The 25524-nt window shown below is 43.5% G+C and overlaps 1 protein-coding gene across 3 annotated transcripts; it reads left to right on the forward strand.

Moving 5' to 3' along the window:
- The first annotated feature begins 5735 nt into the window (after positions 1 to 5735).
- Positions 5736 to 24928, forward strand: Ino80c (INO80 complex subunit C). 3 transcript variants are annotated; one of them, XM_090353246.1, is made up of 5 exons: positions 5736 to 5934; positions 15913 to 16023; positions 17263 to 17374; positions 18453 to 18520; positions 24552 to 24928. In XM_090353246.1, exons 1-5 carry the CDS (start codon positions 5779 to 5781, stop codon positions 24681 to 24683), a joined length of 579 nt encoding a protein of 192 aa, XP_090209372.1. In that variant the 5' UTR covers positions 5736 to 5778; the 3' UTR covers positions 24684 to 24928. The 3 variants fall into 3 exon arrangements, with proteins under 3 accessions (XP_090209372.1, XP_090209373.1, XP_090209374.1); XM_090353247.1 differs by lacking the exon at positions 5736 to 5934 and adding an exon at positions 6049 to 6135; XM_090353248.1 differs by lacking the exon at positions 5736 to 5934 and adding an exon at positions 6107 to 6184.
- Positions 24929 to 25524: the final 596 nt, after the last annotated feature.

Genomic DNA, 25524 nt, shown 5'->3' on the forward strand with positions numbered 1-25524 from the left:
TAAGAAGTAATTCCAGTCAGCAAAATGGTCCGTAAAACTATTTTCCCTCATTCTGACTTTGCAAAGAAGGAATACTTTTTTTAAACCAAAATTCTGAATGATTTTCTGAGCTTGAGTATGCCAGACGTGTCTGTGCAAGAGACACAGTGCCTAACTCCAGGTGTTGCCATTCATACTGTAGTTATTACAAAGGCTGTTCTAAAGTTGAGTGGCATCCACCTTTCCCAGTACCCTGCCAGAAAATATCTTATGGGTCCCCTCTGAGCTTTTCTTCATGGTACTCTTACCAAAAACGTTTCCAGGCCTTGCTATGAGAAAATGACACCTTTCTTCTACTTAGAAGGTGATTCTGAGTAGTCCCTCCTCTGGGCCCTGGGGGAAAAAACAATCTGGTCTAAGAGCTGGAGATCTCATCAAGTTTTTGCCATTTCCACTGAAAATGGACCTTTTCCTGGGCCTGCCTTTCCTTTTCCCAGCCCATTTGTAAGGGATACACGCACTTATTGTCCCTCACTCGAGGTCACTTGGCACCTCTTCAAGGCACAAAGCACAGTCTAAAAGTTGTTCCCTGGCCTGGGCAAGAGACTACCCCTCTGTCTTTGTTCTTTTGCACTGAGCTTGAATCTGGAAACAAGGAATGGTGCCTTCCCAGGTGTATAGCTCACACTTTGAGGACATGTTTTAAGCATCTCAATATCTCCTGCTCAAATGTCCCTGTGTCATCTTTGGCACCTCTGAGGACATTGTCCCTGGGTTCAGTGTGTCTGTCTAGAGTCCTGAGGAGTGGTCAGCAAGAGGCTGCTTATGGGGCTGCAGGAGAGGATGGATGGATGAAGCTTGGATGTGTATGTTACATTTCCATACAGGTGCACACATGATGCCTCATGATGGCCTAAGGAGAAAAAGGTGAAGGTAGGAATTACTCTCACCATATCTAGTGCGGAACTCCAAGGAATCTGAGCATTTAAAATTCAACTCTGACCTTCGGAATTGTGGAAAGTGTTTGCCAAGGTAAAGAGTAGCATATATTTTATGGTTTATTAGCTTGATTTGTGCTTTTAAAGATCAAGGAAATGGTATTTAGGCTGCCTTGATAATGTTAGGCCCATGCCTATCTTCAACCATTCTCTTTTGCTTTTTAGGTTATGGGGCTTGAACTCAGGGCCTGGGCGCTGTCCCTGAGCTCTTCAGTTCAAGGCTACTGCCTTACCCCTAGGCCTGGGTTCTGTCCCTGAGGTTTTCAGCTCTAGACCACTGCCCTGTCCCTGGAGCCACAGACTCACTTCCTGCTTTCTAGTGATTAATTGGAGATAAGAGGCGCATGGTCTTTTGTGCCTGGGCTGGCTTTGAACTGTGATCCTCAGATCTCAGCCTCCTGAGTAGCTAGGATTATAGGTGTGAGCCAAGGCATCCCACCAGGCTCTCTCTTACTTTTAAATATTTTTGTGCATCTATCAGATGAGACATAAGCAAACAACTAAATCAATAAAGACCCACTGACTCTCTAAATATTAATAATTCTTTAAATAATGAGGCATTCAGTGGACAGCACCAAGGGCCTGCAGTGTTTTGAAAACTGAAAAGAAAGTGCTCAAATGAGTCTATAACTCATGGTCTCTACCTCACATACATGAGTCTCTAATGGAGAAAACAGTCTAATTTGGGAAGATTCCTCAGAGAAGTGCCTCGGGAATGAACACTGCTCTCACAATCCTGAGAAGACTGTGATTGACCTCTAAGAAATTCCATCAGTTTCTCACTGCAGTGGGTTTGATTAACTTTGGCTTCACATCCTTAAAGCTCAGAATATGTAATGAATGCCATACTGTCCCTTTCAGTGGCTTGAGTGGGTGAATTTGAGGATGTTGATTCTACCCTTAAGGTCTCTTCCCATCAACAAGGAATCTCATATTCAGTATAAGAGCCACATTTTATATAATGAGCGGTGGCTTGCATAGTTTATACACATTATCAAGAAAAGATGCACAGCCTTCTATCCAGTAGCAACATGATCCCAAATATCTACTATGTTTCCAGAGATTTCTAAGAAATAATAAACGAAGCAGTTTGTGTCTCAAATGATATGTGGTAGCTTAACAAGTATGCTATTCAGTCATAATTCCTAAGTCTTAACTGGGCTCAAGATTCCAGGCTGCTTAACCAGTGTACTCAGTCATGTCATCAGCTTCCCAAAGGAAAGCCAAAGGCATTGGTGAGAGACACAAGAGCTGCAAGTACCAGAAAGGAGGCTGAAGAAGTTTATGAAAAGACTAACACAGTATCAGAGGTGAGACACACCTTGCAAGTTTTCAGGAATAACTAGGGAGGGAATTTGGGGAGGCTTAGGCTCTGTCTCAACATGCAAGCTAGCCAAATATGGGTCATCAGTTAATCTGTCTATACCAGTGCCTATGGAAACACTGGATTTACACATACAATGAGCTTCATGAAGTGCTTCCAGGAGCAGGTTTTACTCCAGCTCAAAGGCTTTTCCCCCTCGTGTGGTGTCTTCCAGAATACTTTTCACATTCCTCTTGCTTGAATCAATTGATGCTCTGAGGCTCAATCTCTATAACTCTAGTAACTGCCCACAGGCAGTTCATGTCCAGCTAAGAAGACAAATAGAATGTCTCTCCTTCCCTACTAGATGGGGCTCACTAAGAACAAGTAATTAGAATCATCCTTTTGCCTTTTCTTATCTCTACCCTTGGGAATTAGTAAATAAAATGCAAGCAACAGGTGATTGAAACTGACATCAACATGGAACTGGACCAGAACAAAGAAGGCTCAAGATAGAATGAGTGGAAGTTAATGAGACTGCAAAGAGGATAACATTGGGAGAAAAGCATACATGTCTAGATACTGAAGGAGGAGGAAGCAGGGATAGTTCTGACAAAAGTGTAACTGTGGAGACCTGGGATAGAGCAAGGCTGGAGATATGGCAACTTGTAAAACCAATGTACAAATCCAAAAGAGAGATATCAGGGACTGAAATAATGTTATGACATGAAGGTGGGTGAAGGCAGGCAATTCTTGGGATTTTAGTTTGAACAACTGATGGGTGATTTGTGACATAACTGAAGTAGGAAACACTTTCTGGGTGGGAAGTTCTAAGTTTTGTTTGTAGTTTTAGAGAAATAACCAGCTAAGAACTGCAAACCTAAGAGTAGTCTCCCTTTAGATGGCAACTCAGTCCTCAAGGATTGCTGGCATGTTTGAGAGGAGTAGAGGGCCTCAGATATTAAGCAATTCTTGGCACATAGGATTGAGCAGAAACAACTTAATTCTAAAATGTGGCTGTTCATGGGAACACCTGGAAATTTTTAATTGTGTATCTTTAGAACAATATGACTCTACAATACATATTTAAACAAATATGTAGTAGCATTGAAAACCAAAAAGATGACTGTCAAAGGGACAACTAGAGATAGAAGAAGATAGGAAGGAGGAAAACAGAATGGTAGCATTTTTGATATCGAGAAGAATTTCAAATTAAAGGAATCTGACAAGACCAAGACTGAATTTAGTAATGGGAACCAAATCATGGTATACAGATGTAACTGATTCCTTAAAAGTAGGAAGCTGATATTTGAACTCATTAAATATTACAAAGAGCCTCTATGCTCAGTGCTTTTAAAGATGTGAAGGAGGATGCATCAGACAGCAGGCAGCTTCTCATTAAAAGTAGAATTTGAACTGAGGGAAAATTAATGGCAAGGAGACACTCATTCCTACCAGTGAAAACAATGGAGTTAAAACTACAATGGAGTTAAGAGAATAATGTACACCCTAGCAAATAAGAGTTAGTTTCTGGCTGGGGCACAAAGGAATGATGAAAGTGCTGGGAATGATGAAAGAGGACAGGGCCTGGTTATTATGGAACTGATATGACAAACTAAAAAGTGATTTGGCTTTTATCCCAAAGATAAAAGGGCTTTGAGAGAATATAAGAAGGCAATTGGGACAGTTGATCTGTGTTTTAGAAAGCCTGTTCAGGCAGCCAGTAGCAGACAAGGTCTGGAATAAGGGATGGAAGACCTAAACTTCCATCTGGAGGCTGCAGAACAAAAAAGGGATGGTGGGCCAGGAGTTTGGCCTAGTGGTAGAGTGCTTGCCTAGCATACACAAAGACCCAGCTTCAATTCCCCAGTACCACATTCATAGAAAAACTGGAAGTGGTGCTAGGGCTCAGGTGGTAGAGTGCTATTCTTGAGAAAAACGCCCAAGGACAGTGCCCAGGTCCTGAATTCAAGCCCCAAGACTGGCAAAAAAAAAAAGGGGGGGGATAGGGGAGGGTTCTGGATCCACCAGGGTATGAGCTGAGAAGACAAGATGTGAGCTGAGGAAGTGACTGGAAATAGATAAGTAGGATACCGGAGGTTTGCTTGGTGACTGAATAATGAGATCTGAATCCTTGAGATATAGAATAAGCAAAGAAGTTCTGGGGGAGGTGGCTAAAGGGGAGAAAAAAAAAAAGAATAAGCAAAGAACTCAATTTGATTGAGGACAGAGTTAGAAATCTGGAGCATTCTCACATGGGTAGGTTATTTCTTTCAAAGCAGACAAGATGTCAGTAACAATATTGCTATTTTACCTAACTTTTCTGTTTCATCTCTAGGACATTCTATAGCCTGTTTCTTTTTCTTAGGGGGAGGGGGGGTCATGAGGCTTGAACTTGGCCTGGACACCGACCCTGAGCTACTGCCCTACTTCTGGGCCTGGGCTTTGTCCTGAGCTCTTCAGCTCAAGGCTACCGCCCTACCCTTAAGCCAAGCCCCACTTCCCGTTTTCTAGAGGTTAATTGGAGGTAAGAGTCTCAGGCCCTTTTGTGCCCGGGCTGGTTTTGAACCTTGATTCTAAGATCTCAGCCTCCTGAGTAGCTAGGATGACAGGAATGAGCCACCACGCATGGCTTGTTTCTTTAAATATCCAGATTCACATCATTTTAGCTTCCGACTCGTCACCGCAGGAAGTTCACTCATTATTCACTTCACCAAAACACAGCTGAGCCAGTGACTTGCAAAGTACTGTGAGTAGGGACAGTTGAATGACTAACTGGTCTTACCTCAGAAGATTACATTCTAGCAAGGGCAAAAAGACACTAATTATGTCACAAAGATTTTAAGAGAGTAGTATATGATGAAAAACAGGGGTGGGACACCCCTGAGTGGCAAAGCTTTGAGCAGATGTGACCTTCTTGAAACTTTTATCTGTCTGTATCCATCTGGTGAGGCGAAGGAAGAGGTGGAAGGTCATCATGGTTTCTAAGCTCAAAGTGGTCCCCGGTGCCCGAGGCTCAGCTACAACAGTCCATTTGGATGTTATTGACACAAACCGCCCCCCGTGGTGTGGGGAGGCCGCGACTAAGGAGAGATGTTTGTAGCTGATAGTCACTAATAAGGAACTAACTTTATACTCTGACAGACTTCCAAAGTGACCAGTCTCTTGACTTTATCAGATTACGGACAACACGCCTCTTGTTAGCTGTTTTGTTTTTCTCGGAGCTATTACAAGAGATCAAGAGATGTTCACTGGGGGTTTCCAGGCGCTCAGCCCCGAGGCCCAGGCTCAGACCCAGGGAAGGGGCAGGGCGCCGCCCCGTTGACACCTTCCGGCCCCGAGAAACACACCCGACTCGGAGCTCCGCCTTTCAGATCCCATCCAGAGAACCAGACTCCAGGCCGGGTTTTCGAGCGTCAAGACGGAAGTCACGGCGAGCCGGAAGCAGCTGGGCCCCGTCACGGAACAGGGGGGGAGGGGAGGGAGAATCGGGGTCGGATGGCGGCTCAGATTCCAATCGTGGCCGCCACCTCCACTCTGGCGGTGGCCCGGAACAGCAAGAAGAGGCCGGGGAGCCCTTCCCACAACGGCAGCAGCGCAGGGGGCTATGGCGCCAGCAAGAAGAAGAAGTTATCCGCGTCTGGCTTTGCACAGGTACACTTCCGCCCTCCTAGCTTGCAAGAGCGCGCGGGGCGAAGGGCGCATGCGCGGGGCCGGCGAGGCGGAGCCACGGCGCGTGCGTGGGACTGCCTTCCCCCCACCCCGGCGGGGGCGGGGCCGAGTGCACGGGTCCCGGCGCTTGGACGCGTGGGTTTTGGTTAAAGAGACTCTTCCACGCGCATGTGTCAAGGCGAGGTGGGAGGTTGTTTTTGACCCGGTAGAAGGGCTGCTCCTTCCCATCCAGGTAGCATTTCTGTCCTTCAGAAGGAAGTCGGTCCGGCCTGGGCTTCCTGCCAGGCGCCCTGGAGACCCGGGGGAGACGCAGAGATGCGCCCCATACGGATGGGTTCGCTCATCCTTAGGGAAAAACCAGTGTTTCTCACTCCCACTTTTCCCATCCTAGATTGGGTTTGGTCTGTCTTAGAGGAGTGAGGTGAAACCACTGCGATCTTGGCTCTTAGCAGAGAATTTTCAGCAGAGTGGCTTGTTGGATTTAGCTAGTGGTAGTTTGCTTTTCTTCCCCCCACCTCTGTGTGTGCGTGGCTTAGACTTCTTTTTTTTTTTCCTCTAATTTTTGTGTATTTTTGCCTGTCCTAGGGCTTGAACTCAGGGCCTGGCCAATGCCACGAGCTTCTTTGCTCTCAAGGATAGCACTCTGCCACTTGCGCCTCCTCTGGCCTTGTCTGAATAGTTTATTGGAGATGAGTCTCATGGATTTTTTTTTTTTTTTTTTTGGCCTAGGCCGGCTTTGAACCACAGTCCTCAGATCTCAGCCTCCTGAGCAACTAGAGTTACAGGCGTGAGCCACGGGTGCCCAGCTTGCTGTGCGGTTCTTAAGGGAGATGGTAGTTCCATTCTTTAGTAATTGATAGGGTCCCCTACCCTTTTAGCACTTAAGTACTTTATTTGCATACTTCAGACTGCCTGGAATTTTTTTTTGCCTAGAGGCAACTAGGAACTTTCAGTCCTCCTGCTTACAGCCTCAGGCAAAGCTGAGTGAAAGTTCTGAAACGACCACACCGATTGAGTCAGACAAGGTCTTAGTCAACTTTTTTTTGCCTCAGATCAAGAGTCTCCTGATCTCTGCCCACTCTGTAACTGGAATTATAGGCATGAAACCCCATGATTTCCCTGTAAATTTTAGCAGTACAAAATAGCTTTTTATATATCCGTAAGTTTAAATTGTTTTTCAAAGCCCCAGAAAATTCTCTAGTGCCCTTTCCTGTCACTTGTCTCTTCCCTTCCAGCTAGAGGTCATCACTCTTCTGCCATGTGACTGTATGATAGTTTTGTTTTAAAACGATATCAGTGGGATCATACAGAACACATATGGGTTTTCTTAGCAAAACAATGTCTTTCTTTTTATTGCTATTATTTAGGTGTTGTATAGAGGGGGTTACCATTTCATAGGTAACAAGAATGTTTCCATTTTTTGGATAATTGTCATCCCTTCCTTTGCTTTCTTTCTCTCTTTTTAAGGCCAAGGTTTGAACTCAGGGCCTTGAACTTAACTCAGCTTGCTTGCTCAGCTGGTGCTTTTACTACTTAAGCCATACTTGTAGCCTGGATTTTTACTAGTTATTCAGTAACTAGGATTACAGGTTTGAACCACTGGTGCCTGACTCTTTGCTTTTGTATTTTCAAGAGCTTCTTTGTAGTTCAGGGTGCTTTGAATTTGAGATCTTTCTGCTTCAACAACCAGAGGGATAGAATTACAGGCTTAAGCCCAACACACAAGCTAAAACAAAAAGAGCCACTCATTGAATACATCTGATAGCTTGTATAAACTTAAGAACTGATAGACACATGAGTTATGTGTAGTGTTTGGCTTTTATGTGTCCACTGCTCTGGGCACTGCTATGCAAGTCTTTTTGTGTGCTGTCATTTCACCTGAGTAGTGGAATTTCTGGGTTTGAGGGTAGACCCATTAAGAAACTGTCAAATGGTATTTCCCAAAGTTGTGCAAGTCTGTATTCTCACCAGCGAAATACGAGATGTGCAGTTGTTCATCATCAACAGTTGTAGAACACTTCATTCATGCTGTTGAGCTTGTAGTCCATCCCACTGTTTAGTTTGTGTTTCTGATGGCTGTGAACTGCCTTTTCATGTGACATTGACTTAACTGTTTTTATAAAGTGCTTGATTTTTTTTCTAAGGAGTTTTTTAAAGAATATATTGTTAATGTGTGGGGATTCCAAGTGTTCATTTTTGCTGAACCGAGGATTGGACTTGGGGCCTCACGCTTCCCACATGCATCCTTCTTGGAGACCTTTGTCAGATACTTATATTCCTTTGTGAATACTTATACATCTTTGTGAATACTTATATTCCTTGTATGTCCATGATGTGTTTTAATGTTCAATTACGTCAACACCAAGGGATGTGGTTAGTACATTTGGGGAAGCATGCTTGTTTTAACTTAAAAAGTTGCATTGATCACCTCCCACCATAGTAAGCTTCAGAGAGTAGCCAGATGACTTCAGGATGCTAGAAAATTCCATAACCCAATGTGGTTGAAATTTCAACATGTTGGCCCCAGGACTGTGTCACTGAGAAGAAACTGCCTAGATATTCTCTGAGAATCCTCTCCATGTCAACTGCAGCCACACAAGAGGATGGAAAGGGCAGGGCATTACCTGGTACAGTGAATTCTTTTGTCTTGGCTTTCCTCTTCTCAGCCAGTGTCTAAAAAGATGCAATAACTGTGCAAATATTTTAGGTTTTTATCCTGCTGTAATATATCCATCTGTCTTATTTCCTTTATCTGTAACACATGCAGCCGTTTACACAATACTTCCAGGGAGTATTGGCTGCGATTTTCCTGAGACACTCTTTGTCCCTTGCTCTGCCTTTCTATTCTGTTTCAGTTCGGTTCCATCAGCAAGACATTGCACTAATGTATTTCTGTTATGTCTCCACAGTATGCTTAAGACATTCCAAAGTTGTAGGTGTCTCTATCATCCCCACACATGGACAGACACACATTGTAATTGCTTTCCAGTGTTGTTACTCAAAATTACCACAAATTTAGTAGGTTAAATGACACCTATTAATTAGCTCATATTTCCCTTGATCAGATGGCTATTGAATTGGGATCTGTAGATCAGATGGCTAGTTGGTTCTCTGCTGTGTATCTAGGCTGAAATCAAGATGTTTGCTAGTTTTTGCTAAGTTTTTGTCTAAAGGCTTTAGGAGGGGTAATTGTATTTGGGCTCATTCAGCACTCTGTTCTTTTGGAGGTGTAGGGCTATGAGTTCCTATCTCCTTGCTAGCAGTCAACTATTTCCCTATTTCCCATATTCTTTGTTATATGACCTCTTCCATCTAACCAGCTACCGAGAATCTTTCCCTTTTGCCTTCTCAAGTTTCAAATTACCTCCCGCTTCTCTTATATATGAATCTCAGGATTTAGATTTAAAGGATTTCTGTGATTATTGCTCATTTACTTGGATAATCACCTTTGTTTAAGGCCAGCTGGTGTGGGATCTCAGTCACAACTGGGCACAGCAGTAGCTAAGTTAATATTAGTGTGAATAACTGGGAGGCTACCTTTCCTACAAATGAAAGGCCAGGAAGCTAAGGTGATTTTTGTACCTACTACGGGCATTCATACTCTCACCTTGGTGTCTAACCACACCTGACAAAAGATGAGGACTCCAGAGCTGGTAGTGTTGGAGAGGTGGAGGTAGAGCAACTTGAGGTTGACTTGGAAAGGCAATGGGTTTGAATAGAGAAGGCGTGCTGAGTTCAGAGATGTGGAAATATAGGATTAACTCTGGTTGCCTAAAGTTGTAACTGCTGGGAAATGAGTGGTTTTATCTGGCTTTTGGTAATTAATTGGAAATAAGATTCTCATGAACTTTCCTGCTGGGGCTGGCTTCAAACCATGATCCTCAGATCTCAGCCTTCTGAGTTGCTAGGATTACAAGTGTGAATCGTGTGACTCATCTGACTCCAAATTCTTTTAAAAACTCTTTTCCATATTACTCACTACTTTGGAAGATGTGATTAGAGTTCTTTTATAATCAGATCCATATATAATGCTTTTGGGATGCAGAATGTACTCTTGGGAGAATTTTACTGGGCACATATAGTACATATGAGGCTTTTCAAATGCCTAGTCTAGTTAAGACTTCCTAAGAAAACTGGTTGTTCTATAAATTGATTTTTATTTAATAGACTTCAGAATTGTGGTTAAAAACCAGTTAAGAAAGAGTCTGAAGTTGAAGGGTTCTTTCTTTATTTTTTTTTGCCAGTCCTGGGCTTGAACTCAGGGCCTGAGCACTGTCCTTGGACTTTCTCAAGGCTAGAGCTCTACCACTTGAGCCTCAGCACCACTTCCGGCTTTTTTCTATGTATGTGGTACCGAGGAATCGAACCCGGGTCTTCATGCATGCTAGGCAAGCACTTTAACCACTAGGCCAAACTCCCGGCCCCTGAAGGGTTCTTTAGAATGAGAGATGACTAAGCCTATAATCCTAGCTACTTAGGAGGCTGAGATCTGAGGATCGTGGTTCAAAGCCAGCCTGGGTACTAAAGAAGGGGGGACTCTTATCTCCAATTAACCACTGGAAAATGGGAAGTGGCGCTGAGGCTCAAGGGGTAGGGTGGTAGGTAGCCTTGAGCTGAAAAACTCAGGAACAGCTCCCAGGCCCAGAGTTCAAGCCCAAGGGCTGACAAAAAAAAATAAAAAGAAAAAAGAATGAGAGATGAATAGTAGAATAGAGATGGTGATATAATCTTCTGTAGTTGGAAGCAGAGCACACTGGACTAATTTTGTTTATTTATTAAAAAACCAGTCAATCAAACCAAGAAATAGTGGCTCATCCCTGCTATCAAGCTACTCAAGGGGCTGAGATCTGAGGAGGCTCAAAGTTTAAAGCTATATGAGATAGGAAAGTCCCTGCGTTTTTAATATTTAATTAGTCACAGAAAAGCCCAAAGTGGAGACGTAGCTAAAGAAGTAGAGCAAGTAGCCTTGGGTGAAAAATCTGAGGGATACAGCCCTAGGTGCCCCCTCCTCATGCACAAATAATTTTACCCTGAACTTAAAAAATTATGACTATCTTAAACCATGTTATTCTTTCTGTAAGTGGACAGTTTTTCTTTCCTTTTTTTTTTTTTTTGTCGTGGGACTTGATCTGTAGGCCTGGGCATTGTCCCTGAGCTCTTCAGCTCAAGGCTACTGCCCTACCCAAGTTTTTCATTTTGTATTCAGCATATAATGTTGTGTACTATTTTCATTTGGCATTACTTATGACCATTTCCCTGTACTGACACTCTTCTCAATTAGACTTGGAAAAAGTCTAATAGATTGCTATGTTTAATTGACTTCATTTTGTTCTAAGAAATTAAGTACTGTTACTTGACTGACTTCATTGAATATTTAGGTTGCATGTCCTATTTTTGCTCTTTTAAGTAATCCTACAGTCATTTGCAGTTTTCAACTAAAATCTGGACTACTATTAGATAGATGTAGCTGCTGTTTGGTTTCCCAGTGATGAGACAAAAGACAATTGTCTTCTTTCTTTATAACCACAGACAGAAGGCCCAAATTATCTTAAAAGTCTGATTTGGAGTTGTGCAGGCTGCTTTGTGGAGAGACAGAACCATTTATCTGGTCTGTACAGTTGGAAAGAGCTAAGCCAAGGTGGTAGGCCATGCTAACTCCTGTATTAGGGAGTTTCTGTCTGGGTTTCTCTTTCCTGGGATTTCAGTCCATACTTTTAGTGCTGCAAGTAGAGGACAACTCTTAAATACTGGACATTTCTTCAGCTCTCCTTAGAGTATGCCCTATAAAAACTCCTCTGTTAATAGCGTTTCTGAAATATTGAAACTATACATCATCTTACATTTTATTTGATGGCATCAGGGTCTCATAGATTTGACCTTCTTTGTGACTAACGATTTCTCCCTCCTCTCCTGTTCTTGCTAGACACTTGGGTCTCAGTTTGACTGAAGGGGAGACAGAAGATGAGGGTAAACTGGCATAGGGGTCGGAATTGGACTGCAGGAAGCTAGCTCTGGTCTCCTGTTGGGATTTACCTTGTTAGAGAGGCACATCAAGCCCTGGCTTGATGTGACTCAGTTCGCAGTAGGATGGCTTTCTTCCTCTGCTTCTTCAGCTTGACTTCACTGTCCTGATTGGAAAAAAAAAACTAGAGGATGGAGGAGCAGAGGATAGAGGGACCCTGTAGCAGGCTGTATCTGACTTAACAAAATCAATGCTTCAGCAAATCATTTTCACTCTTCCATGTCTTGAACTTGTTGGAACAAATGACATCTAGTCTTTCTTCGTGTCACCTCACGTCCTCAATGTTGTTGGCAGCAGTGCTTGTCTGAGCTTGTCTGATGGTGTGACCTCTCTCCTATGAGAACTTCTAGATTGTCCCAGGCAGGCCTGATGTCTTAACAGCTTTTCACAGTGGTTTCTTGAGTGGAGAAAGCTCCAACTGCTTAAATCCTAATGAGGCTTCACTGGCATTCTTCTCCCTTGGTCAAAAAACCTGTGTCAAGAGTCCCTGAATTCTTTCCCTTTCACTGCCCCAGGGCACCTATGAGCTTCTCTATGGAACCCAAGAAGAGGAATAAACAGTGAGAGGCAATCTGGAGATTTCTGGAGTGGTAGGAAGAGCAAGTTACAGTCTGGGAGGATGGGCAGGCTGTGGACGACTCTCTTATCATTGTCACTCTAGAAACCTTGGCACTAGAATTTCTTCCTTTCTCTTTAGGATTGCCTCTTTGCTTCTTTAGCAGTCATTTATTTCTCCCAGATACAACCAGTGTTATATTAGTAGTCATATTTTCTCTCTCTTTACCCCCAGTCCCCTTCATACCAGTCCTCGGGCTTGAACTCAGGGATTGGGCAATGTCCATGAGCTTTTTTGTTTAAGGATACTGCTCTACCACTTGAGCCAAAACTCCATTTTTGGCTTTTTTTTTTTGGGGGGGGGGGAGTTGTCATGGGCTTGAACTCTGACCTGGGTACTGTCCCTGAGCTCTTCAGCTCAAGGCTACTGCCCTACCCTTGAGCTACAGCCCAACCTCACTTCTGGTTTTATAGTGATGTATTGAAGATAAGAGTCTCATTGTTTCGTATTGCCCTGGCTGGCTTTGAATCGTGATCCACTAATCTACTGCCTGATCCAGATTCACCACCTTCCCCCTTCCCCCCCCCCCCACTTCTCCTCCTCCGCCTCCTCATCCTCCTTTAATAGGGCATAGGGCTTGAACTCTGCCTGGGTGCTATCCCTGAGCTCTTCAGCTCAAGCTCAAGGCTACCACCTTACCCCTGGGCCTGGGCTTTGTCCTTGAGCTCTTGAGCTCAAGGCTACCACCCTATCCTTAAGCCAAGCCCCACTTCCTGTATTCTAGAGGTTAACTGGAGATAAGAGTCTCAGGTCCTTTAGTGCTTTCTAGAGGTTAATTGGAGATAAGTGTTTCAGGTCCTTTAGTGCGGCTGGCTTTGAACCTTAATCCTTAAATCTCAGCCTCCTGAGTAGCTAGGATTGCAGGCATGATCCACCGCCCGCCTCTCTTTTGGCTTTTTGATGGTTACTTGCAGATTAGAGTATCATGGACTTTCCTGTCCTGGTTGACTTCAAACCATAATTTTTAGACCTCAACCTTCTGAGTAGCTATATTTGAAAATTGAAGAATTTCTGGCCCCAGGAATTCTGTTTTTCCTGGATTAGATCATGAGTTGTCCCTTGATGTTTACTGGGTAATTAGGGATTCTCTCCCTCTCTCTCTCCCTACCTCCCTCTTTCCCTCCCTCTCTCCCTCTCCCCCTCCCAGTTTAGAAACATTGACCTTTTTTTGATGAAGTCATTGTAAGACTACTTGTGGCTAGACTTTGAGAATGGCTTCTTACCTTCCAATACCTCTTAAAAGACCAATTTCAGGGTAAAGGGCCTACAGCCAAACGTTTGTTTGTTTTAACCAATAGTGTGGATGGCCTTTGCGTTCTCCACTTCTTTTGTGTGTGTGTATATGTGTGTGTGTGTATGTGTGTACAAACTTTCTCATAAAAATGAACTTATCCAATAATATAACCACTCCACTCAAGAGAAATGAAAACATTTTCTGGCAGCTTTATTTATAACTAAACACTGAAAATAAACTAAATGTTCATCAACAGAAAAATGGATAAACAGATTTTAACACATTTTTATATTGAATTCTACTCTGTTGAGAAATGGGAAAATACAGTGCAACAAATTACTGAGCCATGCAGCAACATGGACATTCTCAAAAACTGCAGGCTAGCCATTCAGAAGACAGAGATAGGACTTTGACTTGAAGCTAGCCTGGGCAGAAAACGAATGGGATTCCATCTCAAAACAAAAAACAACAACAACAAAAGCAAGCCAGATCAAATATTGCCAGGCCAGGCACTAGGCCAGGCGTCAGTGGCTCACACCTGTAATCCAAGCTTCTCAGAAGGCTAAGTAAGATCTGAGAATTGTGGTATGAAGCCAGCTGGGGGCAGAAAAGTCCTTGTGAGACTATTATCTCCAATTAACCACTAGAGTATTGGAAATGGAGTTGTGATACAAGGTGGTGCAATGGAGTTTGTGATGCAAAAAAGCTCAAGGACAGCACCTAGGCCCTGAGCTCAAGCCCCTCCACCACCAACAACAAAAAATGACAAGTATCTCTTTTTCTGTTATATGAAATCTGTTCCTTCAAAAGGAATGATAGGAATGTCAAATAGTTTCTGTTTGGAGGTGGATACTAGTGGGAGGAGGAAGGGCAAAAGGACAGGATATATGGGGGTGAATATGGCTTAAGTTGTTTATACACAGATATGAGACTAGAACAATGAAACCTGTTGAGATTGGCTAAGAAGTAGAAGAGGGATGCTAAAGCATAGTGTTGGAGGTGTAAATTTATTTGGGTACATTGTATTTATGAAAATAACACCGTGAACTTCTTTATATAACTAATATAAATAAAATGGAAAAATGAATAAGAAATAAAAGGCTCTGGACCTCAAAAACAAACCAGGTATGGTGATAGGGTGCCTGTAATCTCAGTTATGTGGAAGGCGGAGGTAGAAGAATCATAATCTAAGGCCAACCCCCAGGCAAAAGTGAGAAACCCTATCTACAAAAGAACTAAAAAGCAAAAGAACTGAAAAACTTGTCTGGAATAATAAAGAGTACCTCCCCTGAGTTCAGACCCCAGGACAGATCACCTTTACAATAAAAAAAATAACAAAACAAAAATAAAATGAATCTAACCAACCAACCAAAACCTTTTTGGCTGGGCTAAATAAGGCAGACACAAGAGTACCTGCTGTCCCATTCTGCCTGTATGAAGGTATAAAATGGGTTCAAAGTATAGTTGTAGAAATCACAGCAGTGATTGTCTCTCAGCCTGGAAGGTATTGACCAGGAAGGAACAAGAAGATCTTCTGAGACACTAGAAGTATTCGTGTCTGAACAGGGATTTGGATAATGCTGGTATGAACATTTGAGAAACTCACCAAACTTATACCTAAGATCTGTGTCTTTCACTGCAAATTGTATCTCGAGTTTTAAAACAAGATAATTGTAGTCTGGGAAAATTGGTACTGTGTGGCCTAGAACCCAGCCCACCCTCCCCTTCCCACCCCACCCCACCCCGCATGCCTCAGTTTTCCTTACTATAAACTAGGAATAATGACTAGTACCTCTTCTGTAGCAGTTGTCAGAATGAAATGGGCCAGCTTGGGTAGCCTTCCCTGAGATAGGCACAAAGGAGACTAGGAGACATTGCAGCTGGGGCTTCTGCCTGTTTCTCCTGTGGCCTCTGCATACATGTGAATGCTCCCTGTGGGTTGGGGGGGAGGGGTTTGGGGGGGAGGGGGAAGCCACCTGTGGCATTCTGGGTACACTGTTTCCTTCTGCATGCCTGTGTTGTTGGGACCAGAAGTAGGGGGTCCAGATAGAAGAAACTGACCTCATATTACCCTTACTGTATTGAAAGGGTGTCAGCATGGAGGCCGTGAATGAAAATAAAATGGTGACCTCAGAGTTTAGCACCGGACCCGTGGAAAAAGCTGCCAAACCTTTGCCATTTAAGGATCCCAACTTTGTGGTAAGCATCTAAAAGTGTTTGGTAAATACATAAATAAATTAACCAGACAACCACACTTGGCCTTTTCTCGAGCTGTTCCTGCCTGACGTGGCTCTGGAGACGTCTTCTTTTAATCTGGGTTGCTACCTTTTTTCCATGGGCTAAGGAGGGAGGAAGGAGCAGCAGGCCCTTCCTGTTCATCTCCCAGTGTGCCAGACCCCAAGGACTTTAGTGTGTGCTGTGGCATTTACTAAAGGGCAGGCCATTCCTGGATGATTTTTTTCTCCTTTCTTTTTGTTGATCTTAGAGGAGGCTTGGAAGTGTTCTTCATTCATTTCTTTAAATAAACATAATCTGTGGTGCTGTGAAGTATAAAAAGGCTGCTCTTAGCGAGCGGGGCCTGAGCTAGAAAGGGGGCCTAGCCGGGCCGGAGCGAGCAGGGCCGGAGCTAGAAAGGGAGCCTAGCCGGGCCGGAGCGAGCAGGGCCGGAGCTAGAAAGGGAGCCTAGCCGGGCCAGAGCGAGCGGGGCCGGAGCGAGCAGGGCCAGAAAGAGAAAGGGGCCAAAAAAAAAAAAAAAAAAAAGGCTGCTCTTCTTATCAGTGGAGAATTAGAATAAGTTACAGTGATTCAGATTGCACCTTTAGAAGTTTACTTTGTGTGTGTGTGTCTGTAAATATTTTGGTAGTCTTTTCCATTTTATTTTGTAATCTTCACAGGACATACGCACGCGCACACACACACACACACACACACACACACACACACACACACACACACACACACACACACACACACACACACACACACACAAAGTAAGATGTCCAGAACATCTGTCATGATTGGGTCTTAGCTCGTGAGTTTCCCAGGATCACTAGTAATTTACTAGTGAGAGACTTTTCCCCAGAAGGGATTTGAGAGATGGTAAATCTAACTTTGTAGGTCATGGGTGAATTCTACCCAATAAAGAATTTGCTTTCCTGTGTGTGTAAAGAAGTAGCTTTTTATTTCTGTTCTGTTACAAGCCCCAACTCATGAGTTTCAACAGTGTGCAAACCAGGGTTTTGTTTTGTTTTTTTTTTTTAAACAAAGATTAAAGTGTACTGTGAAATACTTTTTAAAGAACCCCAACAGTACAAACAATTGTTGATAGAATGTGAGGTACATACCAGTCACCTTAAGCATAAATGTCAGGTTCTCAAGTAGTGGCCTTCATTGATTTTTCTTTTTCTTTTTTCTTCTCATCCGTGCTTTTAATTTGAGCACTCTGGCCATGGTGGCGCAGTGGCTGGCAAGAAGAACAGAACCTGGAAGAACCTGAAACAGATTCTCGCTGCTGAAAGGGCATTGCCGTGGCAACTGAACGATCCAAACTGTAAGCTGTCCAGAGCCCTCCCTAGACAAACCCATGCTGCTTGATTGTGCTCATGTTATTGTAGGAAGTTGTTTCTAGGTTGAAAATTTTATAGTGCCATAAAGTCCAGGGAACTGATATGCATATGTCCTCTAAACTATCCTCTGTATTGAGTCTGATTGTGTTGTCATAAGTATGTGGTTTTTAGTTTGCTGTTAACATTTTGGTCTAGAGACATAGGTCCTAATAGGATAATATTGATGGTTCTATTAGACATACTTCCTATTCAAAATTAACTCTTAAAATTTATTTCTGGTGGGGCCTGGAGTTTGGCCTAGTGGTAGAGTGCTTGCCTAGCATGCATGAAGACCCAGCTTTGATTCCTCGGTACCACATACATAGAAAAAAGCCGGAAGTGGTGCTAAGGCTCAAGTGGTAGAACTCTAGCCTTGAGAAAGCCCAAGGACAGTGCTCAGTCCCTGAGCTCAAGCCCAGGACTGGCAAAAAAGAAATTATTTCCAAGAACTAGGTAGTTCAAATATAGAGCCAGACTTAGAAGGGTTTCCAACAAGGCCAGCACTTTCAGAGTATATGATTCTGCTACAGTAGTTCAAATCTGTGCAAAACCTGCTACATGCTCTGTCCAACTTCATTGGAAAGTACAGGTTCAGAGAATCCTCCACCTCCCATCTTGCTGAGCTCCTTTCCTGAGGGTGACTCAGTGACAAGTTTGCTAGTCAGTCACCTGGGTGTGGACACACAGCAAGCCTCGGTGTCAGATCCAGTTAGTGGGTTGTATGGCATTTCACCACCATCTCCCCATGTAGCCTGAGACTATGGGCGTGGCTTGTGAGTAGAGGAATCTGGCAGTTCCCTGGTGACAGGGCAGGGCCACAGCAGGGCCTTGGTCTGCCCTTGGTCTGTGACTCATGGCACTGTTGCTAAGACTCCTCCCTTACGAATTCTGTGATAACTATTAACCAAGGGACAACTCAATAATATTGGCCAGTGATGTTTTAGAAGAAGAGGAAAAGAAAGAATTAGATAGTTTTAAAGCCAGTTTAGTCATTTTCTCCCCCCCCCCCTTTTTTCTTTCTAGACTTTAGTATTGATGCTCCGCCATCCTTTAAACCAGCCAAGAAGTATTCTGATGTTTCGGGCCTTCTTGTGAGTATGATCGTATCTCTCTGTTATAACGTTAGATTGAAGATATCACAGTAATGTCTGTCTAAGCAGTGTTTGGTATTAGCCACTGGTGGTCCTGCATGGAGCCTGGGCTCTATGTATAGGTGATGACTTCATGCAAACTCTTCCTGCTGCAATCTGTAGTATCCACGTGAGAAGACAGGAAGGAGGACTGCTACCCTTCTCTTTCCTCTGCTAGTACCTATGTGAGACAACACACGAGAAATAACTTTTTTTCCCCTGGAGCTTTGAAATACTACATTTAGATAATTGGTTGAATTTTAAAGAAATATTTAGTGGCAGTACTTACCTAGCATCTTAAAAAAAGAAAAGAAAATTAAACCATAGAGAGGTACTGTGATAAAGACAGTAGCTTTCAGAGTTGTTTTTAAACCTCAGAACCCCTTTTCCAAATGAAGTGACTTTACAGAATATCCAAATTTCAAAGGGCTAGAGACAACCGCCCCCCCTCCTTACCACACCTGTGTAGGTCTTCTTTTCTCTCCCCTGTTCCCAGCACAATCACTGCTCCAGTGCTTTGTGGGAACATAACTTGGGAAGCCCTGGCAGTGCTGGAAGAGGGGGATGGGCAAATTGCTGAAGTCTGGAACCTAAGAGAGCCCAGTTTCCTTATGTTCAGAGTGGAGGCCAAGTGTAAAACTTGTAAAGATTTAATTTTTAGCTTACCTTCTTGAGCCTTTTTGAAAAATCTCTTATAAATATAGAAAATGGACCTTTTCTCTTACCTACAGAAGAAGCATGTCACTTGTTGTTGTTGTTAATCATGAGCCTTGAACTCAGGGCCTGAGAACTGTCCCTGAGCTTTTTATGATCAAGGGTAGTGCTTACCACTTTAAGCCACAGCTCGACTTCTGGTTTTCTGGTGCTTAGTTGCAAATAAGAGTCTCAGTTAATTGGAGATAAGAGTCACATGGAGGAGTTTTCTGGTTGGCTTTGAACACAGTCCTCAAATCTCAGCCTTCTGAGTAGCTAGGAATAAAGGGGTGAGCCACTGGCACTGGGAAGCACGCTTCTTTTTAAACTCATCTTCACATTAGTTAAATGTTTTGCCTATGATTGGAAATGTCTGACTATAACTTCTATAATAAAGTAAACGAATTATGTACATCATACAAAGAGAGCTCGTGTGATGTTGTACTTCTGTAGTTCCAGTAACTCAGGAGGGAGAAGCAAGAGGGCTGGGAGTTTAAAGCCAGCCTATTCAAAAACTTGTCTCCAGGGCCATGAGAGTAGCCTAGTGGTAGTGTTCATTTAGCACGTATGGAGCCCTGGTTTCGACTTCTCGGTACCACATACTCAGAAAAAGCTGGAAGTAGCACTGTGGCTCAAGTGGCAGAGCATTAGCCTTGAGCAAAAAGTGTCCACGGACAGTGCCCAATGAATGCAAACCCAAGGACTGGCAAAAATAATGACGACAACAAACCCTAAAACACAAGCAGCAGATTTCAAATGGTACATTGCCTAACAAATGCAAGGCTTTGGGTTTAATCCCTAGATTGAAAAGAAACAAATTATGTCATTACATAATCCTCTTTGTTCCAGATCATTTTCATTGTTCTAAAATCTACTTTTATTTGTATTGATCCAGCTACATACTGTAGATGTGGTTTATGTTTTGGAAGCTTGGTCCCTAGTCTGGCAGTGTTGAGATGGCTGAACTTCAAAGAGGTCTTGTGAATTCTGTTTTCTCAGTCATGTAGTCTTGTACTAACCCTGTCTACTGCTGAAAATATTTGTGTGTATTGGGCCCATTTTGATGGTTGTTTATAGTAGGGGAACTAGTATGTCACCTTTTATTTTCTTACAGTTAAAGGGAACATTTCTGGAACTGTCAATTTTGAGTTTTAGGAAAACTGGGGATTATGGCCAGTCTTAGAGGCTGGTCTCCTAGAATGTCAGCTCTTTCCTCACTGCAGAATGCACTTTTCTGCTAGTCCAGTGGTTTTCACTCATTAGGAAGCATGAGAAACATTTTGAGAAATATCGTGCCAAGCCTTGATGGCACAGAGGGCTTGCTGTTGCTAGATATTACCTTGAACCTTATGTCTCACTGCCTTTAAGAATTTTCAAAGAGCCAGGTGCTGGTGGCTCACTCCTGTAATCCTAGCTACTAAGGAAGCTAGAACCTAAGGACTGTAGTTCAAAGCCAGCCTCGACTGGAAAGTCCATGAGACTCTTATCTCCAATAAACTACTCAGAAAAAAAAAACAAAACAAAACAAAAACTGAATGGGGGCCGGGAGTTTGGCCTAGTGGTTAAAGTGCTTGCCTAGCATGCATGAAGACCGGGGTTCAATTCCTCGGTACCACATACATAGGAAAAAGCCAGAAGTGGTGCTGAGGCTCAAGTGGTAGAGCTCTAGCCTTGAGAAAGTCCAAGGACAGTGCTCAGACCCTGAGCTCAAGCCCAGGACTGGCAAAAAAAACAAAACAAAACAAAAAACTGAATGGGATGCTGTGGCTTAAGTGGTAGAGTGCCAGCCTTGAGGCAAAGAAGCTCAGGGACAGCACATAGGCCCTGTGTTTAAACCATAGCACCAGCATTTAAAAAAATAAAATTACTAAGAACTCTACAAACTTATTGAAGGATAATCCCACAGAAGAACTAGCAGGAAGGCTATAAATAGGAAACTACAAGAGAGGAAAACAAAAAGCGTGAACCAATGTGACAGTGATATTCACAAGACAATACGTTGGAAATGAACTTTATAACTTGAAAAGAGTTAGGGGAGGGAAAGTGGAAGAAAAACATGAAGGGGTAACAGTGTTCAAAAAGTAATGTATTCACTACCTGATGAATGTAACTAACCCCTCTATAAATTACCCTGACAATAAAATAAAATTTTTAAAAATCTCTTGAGAGAGAGAGGAGAGGAGAGGAGAGACAGATGATATTAGGAATAAAGTAATACTTGTCAAACAGGGAGGGAACACCCCCGACATGAGGAAATGGATGTGCTTATACATTGCTTGTTTTGAAGTGAGAATGAGTCCTGAAACTGCTTCCTAGGTTTCCGTTTGCTTGCTAGGCAGCCCCCTAGAGAGGTAGGATGCACAGAAGCATCGTGTAGAAATGCTTTTGGAAGGCCGCATTAGCAAAATGTTGGACACACATAAAGGCCTTCACTGGGGACAGTTTTATGCTGTTCTGTGAGCCGCATGCATGTCTAATAGCATGGCCAGTATTCTAAGATATGGTATCAACTGCAGGATGCAGAACAGTGTAAACAATCTGCTGTTACATAAAAATTACCACATACATTCATGAAAGCATTACATAAGCTGAGTACTCGTGGCTCGTGGCTATCATCCTAGCTAATCAGAAGACTGAAATCCTTTGAAGCCAGCCTGGGTAGACAGACCCATGAGACTCTTACCTCCAGTTAAACAGCCAAAAGCCAGAGGTAGAAGTATAGCTGAAGTGGTTGGATGCCACCTTTGAGTGAAGAATCGAAGGGAAAGTATGAGACCCTGAGTTCAAGTTGCAGTGCCAGTACAAATTAAAAAAAAAAAAAAAAAGACAACCCTTCCCTCAACATCACATGATTTCTCCGTGTTTCTGTGTGGGTAGAAATTGGTGGTTACGGGGTATTCATAATGTTTATTTTTTTTATTTATTTATTTTTTTGCCAGTCCTGGGCATGAGCTCAGGGCCTTCGCACTGTCCCTGAATTTTTTTCTCAAGGCTCAGACTCTACCACTTGAGCCACAGCACCACTTCTGGCTTTTTTTCTATGTGTGCGGTACCAAGGAATGGAACCCTGGTCTTCGTGCATGCTAGGCAAAGCACTCTACCACTAGGCCAAACTCCCGGCCCCCTAATGTTTAATTTTTAAATAGGAGAACATGGTTCAATTCGTGACTTGTGTAAAGTCACAAGGTTAAAATACCTGGGCTCATGTTATACTTGACCCACCATCCTCCAACCCACTCTGCATGTGTCTGTTAGCCCTGGTGTGGGAAGACATGTAGGATCATACTTGAGTGACAAGGTGATGGGAAGTGTGGTGGCTCCAGGTGAAATTGAGAAACCATGAGCACTGCCTGTGGAGCTGCTGTTGCAGCCCAACACAGCTGGATACTTCTGTCTGCTTCATCTCAGCTCCGGGCTAGAATCCAGAGCAGGGGAGACTAGAGGAAGCTCTGCCTTATTCAGCTTTGACATCACATGCCATCCTTCTCTTCTGTTCAGAATTGTTCAGATCCTAGGGATCTCCATCCCCTGTTGTTTATTCAGCAGTCTTCTTGGCAGTGAGGTCTGAACTTGGACTGGCTCAGCACAGTTGGTGGTAGGAGTGAAGCAGCCACTCATCCAGCCAGGCTGAGCCCAGATGATCCAAGCCAGCTGCACATGTGTGCAGCCTCCCCTGCCAGCGCCTTCACCTAGCTGCCTCATGGCCATGAGCCTTCAAAACAGACTTGGCATTGTTCTTTTTTCTTTTTTAATTGAAGCCTTCCCCTACATTACTGTTATTAAAGGAACTATCTAGATCAAGCCAAAGGATCAAAGCTATACTTTGTACAGAACTCTAATTAATCTTCACTTTTGAGGAATAAATCTCCATCCTCCTGACACGTAGCAGCTAAATAATTGAGTGAGATCCCCAGTGGCAGGATTGAGACTTCAGAGCATGAGAAACCCATGACTCAGTTCCATTTGGCTCGTGGCCTTTTTCCGAACCTTCTCCTTCACCAAACCACAGAATTACTGAGAGTCTAGGTCCACACACAGATGACAACAGTGGAGCAGACAGTCCACACTTGAGTAATGGGACATTATCTGTCTAGACTTTTAATGGCATCTTTCATCTTTTTTAAGTGCTTAAAATTACTCATGTACGTTTTCTTTTTCAAAATCTATAGAAGCCACCTATTTTGAGGTATATAATACTTTGAGGTAAATTTATTTTTCTACTTTGCACAAGGGAAAAACAGAAACCCAAATTGGTGTGTCCAGGAGGCAAGTTCTCTTTCTGTGGTGATTTGGATCATCTATTCATGTGTGCATTCATTCATTCATCATTGGTCGTACAAACACTAATGGAGATAGGCCCCTTGTGTGCTACATACATGCATGAGAAGGAGCTTGTCTACAGTGATGACTGAACCAGCCCATTCCTTCTTCATGGCTCCTCATAGCCTATACCTTAATCAGAGTGTCAGGCAGAGAACCACAGAACTAAGGATTGCACAAGACAACCACTTTTGTCCTACTTTGGGGGGGAAGTGGAATATGCTTCCCTGAGGGTGGGGCTGTGGAGCCAAGTCCTGAAGGGTGAGCAGTAGTCCAATCAGAGTTCAGACTCCCAGTAAGGAGTAAGGCATGGCAGGAAAGAGTTGCTTAAAGACCTGGGCAATTGGAACCAGAGCATGGGACATGTGGCTGAGGATGGAAGAGGCCCAGAGCCTGGGGAGCCACACTGAAGATTTGGGAGTTTGTCCTAGGAATGGTGAGGAGCCATCTTGAGAGGTTTTATTCTACAGAGCAACATGATCAGATTTGCAGCTGCAGGGTGTGGTCCCTTCCTGTGGCAGGGTGGGTGTGGGTGGTCAATGCAGCTGGGGAGCATGCTGTAGAAGAACGAGGTGTGGAAGAAGTGGTGGTGAGGGCAGATCTGGAGAGGAGGACACGGAGGTACTTGGGGCACAGAAAGGATAGCCGTGAGTCCAGCATGCATCAGGGAGACTCTTTCCTTGAGGAATATAAACCCAAAGCTTGGGGTCATGAATTCATGGTTGGATCAGTTAGTTGCTGCTTGGAGGATATATGACATGAGGATATATGTAGATGCTAGAACCTGATGTGGTGAATACTCTTCTTCACTCTGTGCTCCGAATCATTTCTCAAGTTTGGGAAAATTAATGAGGCTTTGCCAAAGTGAGCAATTTAGTGTTCTCAGTGACAGTAAGACATGACGGTCTATTGTCTTTGGTGTAAGAGAAAAGATGAAAACATGACCAACGTGTCCTTCCTGTTCCTGCTTCTCACCCAGGCCAACTACACGGACCCCCAGAGCAAGCTGCGCTTCAGCACCATCGAAGAGTTTTCCTATATTCGGAGGCTGCCCTCAGATGTCATCACGGGCTACCTGACCTTGAGGAAGGCCACGAGCATTGTTCCCTGAGCCTGAGCAATGGAAGAAATGTTTGTGAAGTGAAAGCTCTTTCAGTGGCAGACTATGCACTTGTGATTTGGTTTCATGGAAACAAACTGTTTCTGCCATCAATCTGAAAATGTCAGTTCTGTGCCTTGGAAAGAATGTTTAGCTTTAGTTTAAGAGTTTGGGTTCCCCCCCACCCTGTGTTTCCTCTCCAAGTGTGATATTTCCTGTTGAATTAAATTATACTTCAGTTGTTGCCTCAAGTAAAATTGTTTGACAAGAAAATACACCATAATTATGCTTTAAACTTAGACCTAGTAAGTCCCCAAATTTTGTTACCAAGTTATAAAGTGTAGCCCAACATTTAAAGACTGCAGTGAGTCCATAGTAGTTTGGGTTATTTCTGATCCCAATGACTCTCTCTATAGAGCACGTTGAAGAGTAAATGTGGATGCTAGATCCTGAAGCATTCTACATATACTCAGCATCTACATAATATTCCACATAGGCTTTAGCATCCACAAATACTCTTCAGCATGCTCAGAAGAGTTCCAGAATTGGGAATAGAAAAGTTCACCCTGAGCCCCAGCCTCTTCTGAGGGACTGGAAGTACGAGAAACTATATTAATACTCCCTATCCAAGAAGGACTCTGTCTTGGTACAGGATGCCACCCTTCAGCGTCAGCCTGTTCCAAAAACGTTTGCCTCCCCATCCTACTAGGAGAAGAAGCAATTTCACGCACCATGAAAAGGAATGGGGAGATGAGCCTAGGCCTCTCCAAGTCCTACTATTCTTTTTTTTTTTTTTTTTTTTGCCAGTCCTGGGGCTTGAACTCAGGGCCTGGGCAGTGTGCTTGGGGTTTTT

Source organism: Megascapheus bottae, chromosome 19 (genome assembly GCF_031878675.1).
Source record: "Megascapheus bottae isolate mThoBot1 chromosome 19, mThoBot2.hap1, whole genome shotgun sequence".
Taxonomy (NCBI): domain Eukaryota; kingdom Metazoa; phylum Chordata; class Mammalia; order Rodentia; family Geomyidae; genus Megascapheus; species Megascapheus bottae.

Coding starts and splice junctions, on each gene's coding strand:
- Ino80c (XM_090353246.1), top strand. CDS start 5,779: ATGGCGGCTCAGATTCCAATCGTGGCCGCCACCTCCACTCTGGCGGTG. Junction 17,375..18,452: donor GCAACTGAACGATCCAAACT/GTAAGCTGTCCA, acceptor TTTTCTTTCTAG/ACTTTAGTATTGATGCTCCG. Junction 18,521..24,551: donor CTGATGTTTCGGGCCTTCTT/GTGAGTATGATC, acceptor CTTCTCACCCAG/GCCAACTACACGGACCCCCA.